The sequence below is a fragment of the Engraulis encrasicolus genome, chromosome 22 (assembly GCF_034702125.1).
Source record: "Engraulis encrasicolus isolate BLACKSEA-1 chromosome 22, IST_EnEncr_1.0, whole genome shotgun sequence".
NCBI lineage: Eukaryota > Metazoa > Chordata > Actinopteri > Clupeiformes > Engraulidae > Engraulis > Engraulis encrasicolus.
Window position 1 is genome coordinate 15,504,740 of NC_085878.1, and position 6,000 is coordinate 15,510,739.

The 6,000-nt window shown below is 42.6% G+C and overlaps 1 protein-coding gene across 2 annotated transcripts in view; it reads left to right on the plus strand.

Annotated features, from left to right (window-relative positions):
- LOC134438588 (A disintegrin and metalloproteinase with thrombospondin motifs 7) overlaps nt 1-6,000 on the plus strand; it is a 96,480-nt gene that overhangs the window by 15,931 nt on the left and 74,549 nt on the right. For both annotated transcript variants that reach the window (XM_063188182.1, XM_063188183.1), the window contains exons 2-4: nt 96-457; nt 1,021-1,255; nt 5,719-5,942. In XM_063188182.1, the coding sequence (XP_063044252.1) occupies nt 96-457; nt 1,021-1,255; nt 5,719-5,942 (821 nt within the window). The remainder of the gene's footprint in view (nt 1-95; nt 458-1,020; nt 1,256-5,718; nt 5,943-6,000) is intronic.

Sequence of the window (6,000 nt, forward strand, 5' to 3'; positions counted from 1 at the left end):
ATTTATACACACTGGATATAAGCTTAATATTGTAGTAACCAATGTGTTGTATGACACCTATGGGTAATTTGCCGTGGGCTTGTTTGTTTTAACAGATGCTCCTCAAGACCTTCCTGGATATGAAGTGGTGCACCCTCTCCGGGTGGATTTGCATGGTCACTTCCTGTCCAGCGCGGTGTCCTATCACGTGGGCCGCATCCAGCGGCGAGAGGCTCAGGCGGCCGGGAAACTGGCCCAGGTTTTCTATCGTCTGCAGTACGGCGGACACGATTTGCACTTTAACATGACTCTAAATCCCAACCTCATCGCCCCGGGATTTGTCACAGAAAAACGCACGGGTGGCCTGCGGGGTTCGAAACTCCAGCGACCGCGTCACCACCTCTGCCACTTCCTTGGCAAGGTGTCGGAGGGGTCTGCCCTGCAGGGCCAAGCTGCTCTCAGTACCTGTGACGGACTGGTGAGTTAACCGGTTAGCTCAACCCATTGATGCTGGATGTTGCGTTGCGCAACATTGGCCCTGGCGCTTGGAGCTGCATGACGCAACATTAAGGCTCATAAGATTTGAGACAATTTTATTAAAAATGTTGATATGTTAGAGCTGAATAAACACATTCTAATGCAAGATGAGGGTCTTCGCGTTTTAGCGTAAATGCAACTTATTGCATGTTTTTTATGTGCTTCAGAGGCTGAGATGTAGGTTTTTATAGGCTGAGGGCAACTTTTCTTAAAAATGGCGTTGGCATTCAGCAGCCTTTTTGGCAGGTGCCTTAGGCATCAATGGGTTAAGCAAACTAGGTTTGATTACAATTTCCCCACCCCTAACAATCCCACAATAGCAGAACAATCCCACAATAGCTTTTTTGATGGGCACAAAAGCTGATTAGGATTGTCTGAAAGGTGACAACATGTCATAACCAATTAATATGCCACACGAGTTCTCTGATAGATTGATTGGAGCTAATTGCAATTGGCAATTTTTTCTTGCAATTCCAAATGGATTCTATTCTTATCATTTCCCAGACAGGCCTCTTTAAACTGGCGGGGGAAGAATTCTTCATCAGGCCACTGGAACATGCTCAGGGAGAGCGAGCTGGAGAGCAGGCGTCGTCGCAGCAGCAGCATCAGCAGCAGTATCAGCAGCATCAGCAGGCTCACGTTATTTATAAGCGTCTTGTTTCTCAAGTGGAGCACGGGCAGCCGGCGGCGCTCTCCAGCGGACCTCCCGCAGCGCTCAACGGCTCCTGTGGCTTCAAAGGTGAGGCACCAGGTGGGCAGCTGGCCTGCAAAACAACTGCAGGAGTACTCAGGGGTCTGTCACAGCATCAGACATTCAAGAATTCACACCACACCTCCTCTACTCTGCAGGACACAAACAAGTCGCTATCCACTACCGTACCACAGAGCCTTATTGGTAGAGATATCTTATCTAATTGCCTGTGGATCACGGGGTGTGCAGGTGGAATGTGAATTGCAAATATGCAGGGTATATATGCATTTAAATTGCAACGAAAAATGAGAAAGTCTAAAGATGAAAAATACAAATCAACAATGGAAGAATCTGAAGCTTACGTGCTGTGTAAGTGGAACAAGAATTGCAAATATGCAGGGTACAAGTATGCATTGAAATAGGAACAGAAAATAAGAAAGGATAGATAAAAGGAAACTGATAAATAAATACAGCTTGTCAATATGAATGATCTGTTTTGTTTACATGCAGCTTTCTTGAGCATATGGAGTTGACAGCTGAGTGTTATAATCATGTTATATCAGCTGAGTGCATATCAATACAAATGCATCAGAGATGCATTAAATGCATCCGAGATGGCAACCTGCTCTCTGGCCAACTCTGCAACAGAAAGGGCCATTGTAATATCTGGCCACAGCCCACTCTGATAAAAAAAAAAAATACTTTTGATAAGGTACATAGGGCTTGGTGCCAACACATCCAAAGAAAACAAAACAGGTCCTGAAAGGGAGGTCAGTAGAATATCACAAGTAAACGGAAGTGGATGCAACTAAAATGCTGAATTCCCAAAGAGAACGTTCCATTATTCCTTAATAGCCAGCAAGCCAATCCAAAGAAGACTCAGTAATTCCATCCCAACCTGTTATTGCCCAACAGCAGTAAACTCTTGCAGCACTGAAACAAAGTGCTCAGCAGAGTGTTCCGTCATCAGTTAAAATAATTTACAGTCCCAAGAAAAAGTTTGTACACCCTTTGAAATTTCTTACCTTTCTGTTAAAATTGGTCATAAAACATGGTCTGATCTTCCCGGAAATCACAAGAAGGAACAACCAGAGTCTGCTTTAACTAATTCAACCCAAACATTTACAAGTTATCATATTTTCATTGGCCATAAGATGTAAACATTCACAGGACAGCAAGGCATAAGTAAGTACACCCTAGCATTCAATAGGTTTTAACCCTAAGTTAGTCGCAATAACCTCAACCAGATGTTTCCTGTAGTTGCAGATCAGATTAACAAAACAATCTGGATGTATCTGGTCTCCCTCTTCTTTAGAAAATGCCTCTCGTCAATAAGGTTTGTGGGATGTCTGGAGTGCATAGCTTTCTTGACTTCATGCCATATAATCTCAATTGTTTTTTGACAGGGCTTTGACTGGGCTATTCCAGAATGTGTATTTCATTATTATAGCCATTCTAAAGTCGATTTGCTTCTAAAGTATGGGTTGTTGTCACATTTCAGCACCCATACTCTTGTGTGCTTCAACTGTGTGACAGACAGATCTCACTTTTTTTGTAAAATATCTCGATAAACTTCTGAATTCATTGTTCCACTGATAATAGCAAACTGAAAAGGGCCTGAGGCAGGAAGGTAGCCGCATATAATGATGCTCCCGCCACCATACTCAAAGGTGGAGATGATGTTTTGGTGAAGGTGTGGTTCTCCAGTTCTCCTCCAAACATGACATTGTGTGTTCCCCTGAACAATTCAACTTTGGTTTCAACGTTGGTCTACAGAATATTTTGCAGTAATTCTATGAAGCATATAAATGCTTTTTCGCAAACCTCAAAGGTGCAGCAATATTTTTTTGGTCAGAAACCCCATTAATTTTAGATTGGCAGAATGAATCCCATTTTTAGCTATTCTTGGTTACATCTCCTCTTCTGAGTATGGTGGCGGGAGCATCATTATATGCGGCTTCCTTGCTGTCTCAGGTCATTGACAGTTTGCTATTATCAGTGGAACAATTAACTCAAATTTATTGTGATATTTTACAGAAAAAAACGTGAGGAAGTCTGTCACACAGTTGAAGCACACAAGAGTATGGGTCCTGAAATGTGACAACAACCCATACTTTAGAGAGCAAATCGACTTTAGAATGGCTTCATAATAATGAAATACACATTCTGAAATAGCCCAGTCAAAGGCCTGACATAAACAATTGAGATTATATGGCATGAAGTCAAGAAAGCTATGCACTCCAGACATCCCACAAACCTTGCTGACGAGAGGCAGTTCTCTAAAGAAGAGGGAGACAAGATACAAACACATTGTTTTGTTAATCTGATCTGCAACTACAGGACAAGTCTGGTTGATGATATTGCAACTAACTGAGGGTTAAAACCTACTTAATGCAAGGGTGTACTTACTTATGCCCTGCTCTCCTGTGAATGTTATGGCCTTATGACCAATAAAAATATGATAACATGTAAATGTTTGGGTGGAATTAATTAAAGCAGACTCTGATTGTTCCTTCTTGAGATTTCCGGGAAGATCAGACCATGTTTTATGATCAATTTTGACAGAAATGTAAGAAATTTCAAAGGGTGTACAAACTTTTTCCTGGGACTGTATGTTGATAAATCTTATATCTGTGCTCTGCATCAAAAGTAATCCTGACCAAGGTCTCTCAGACATACCGAGGCTCTTGCAAGACAACCTTTCTTAGAATTTTGGACATACAAGTCAATAAAAAACAATTGGATGCCTTTTTGACTGGATGGATCGAAGTTTCTTGGTTTCTAGGCCAGGTTTTTTTTAGAAGCAAGAGAGCATAGTCTGTCTCAAAAAGTTATGTGAAAACTCAGAGGACAGATAACCCTGTATGATTGAAAACAGACAGGGGGCTATAGCTCGTCTTTGAGGAGTATGGCTGGGAAAATACCTGCCTGACTCAACGTAAAGATTGTTCACAGCAATATTGTCTGAAAGCCTTCTTGATAGAAAGGAATGATAAGGCCTTTAGGGTAAAGAAAAGCCTTAGTACACTGTGCAAAATGCCATAGGTCCTCAAAGAACTTTCAGTTGCACAGTGGGGGAAACGTTTCCTCAGCAAACTTCTAGAATGGTAAATTAGAGTGTCTTCGGGGAATTTTTAATTGCTTATTAGGGCCACTCTGTTTAAAAAAAACCACAAACATCTCAGCCATCAGTAGGATTCTGATAGCATGTTGTTTACCAGAAGCAGTTGAAAATTGCTTGCTGCTCTGGCATCTGACAGCTTTTGTGGGAAGTAGTTTGTGAAAATTTTTGCACATTTGTACTGAATTTTCCTATCCAACATTGTCTTATTCCGAAGCAAAACAAAGAGAAATCGCAGACACTAAAACTATGCAAAGGGACAGCACACTTTGGATGAGGAGAAGAAATTCCCCTGTTGCTTACTCAGACACCAATCCTGTACAGTATTTATAAACAGTTCAGAGAAAAACCCTCTCATTATATTGAGTCAGTCCCACAACACGCATTATTCAGCTGTTCTATATTCAACATGTCTACTTTCCTCCGCCGAGGAGGTTATGTTTTCGGTTGCGTTGGTTTGTCTGTCTGTCTGTCTGTCTGTCTGTCTGTCTGTCTGTCTGTCTGTTTGTTTGTTTGTCTGTCAGCAGGATAACTCAAAACGTTTTTGGATGAAACTTTGTGGAAAGGAACAAGTGATTACACTTTAATGGTAATTCGCATCACAATACGGACCCAGGAATTTTTGAAGATTCTTCACCATTGCGGGAAAGGGCGAATTTTGACATTGCAGTTGCTAATTCCACAAAAAGAAGGCAGAAAAACTTGTTTAAAAAAAAGGTGTAACATAGTGAAATGTTCTATCAAACAGCTTCCTTGGCAGAGGTCTGCACTCTCTGAGTGCATTTCTAGTTTCCGTTATGTAATCTGGGTTAAAGGAGGAAACATGAACATTTGACATATGATTCTCTATAGTATCAGTATCAGCTAGATGCTCCGTCATATATTTCCTCAGTGGCTCTAGGGAAATTAGTTTCTCTTCTACACATGCCTTGAATAGGTGACTCTTAAGCCTTGTGTTGCCCTACTTTTTGACATTAGCATTGGCATAATCCTGCAGTTAATTATTATGTAATACCATGCAACAGCTCAAGCATGTTCAGTGAGATGTCATAATATTAAAAATAATGTTTTCCCATTTAAAATATCCTTCTAAATGGGAAAACACTACAGCATGTCTTCTACTGCTCTGCAACAGCTCTACAGCAGCTGCTCTGCAACAGTTTGCCCCAATTATTTACAACACTCTAACCCTATGCAGCGGCCAACAGAATCAAATCCCACATAATAGTTGGATAAAAAGAGCATGCATTCCCTGGAACGAGAAAAAATCCCCAACAACAACGGACAGACAGTTGGAGCATTATTAGACAGTGGTGAATGGCGACGGCCGCAAGGAAAGATGGCCCAGACGAGACTGAGTTCTGAATTGAATTGTCCCTCTGTTGCACAGACGAAGCCAAGGCGCCAGAGCACTGGGAGAGGCAGCGGGAGCGCTGGGAACGCCGTCAGCGGCACCATCATGGCAGCAGCAGCAGCAGCAGCCGGAGGAGGATCCATCAGCGCTCCATCAGCCGGGAGAGGTGGGTGGAGACGCTGGTGGTGGCCGAGCCCAAAATGGTGGAGTACCACGGCAGCGAGGGCGTGGAGAGCTACATCTTGGCCGTCATGAACATCGTGAGTGTCTGAGCACTGGTCTGGCCTGGCCTGGCAAGGCTGTAGCCATGGGTGCCAC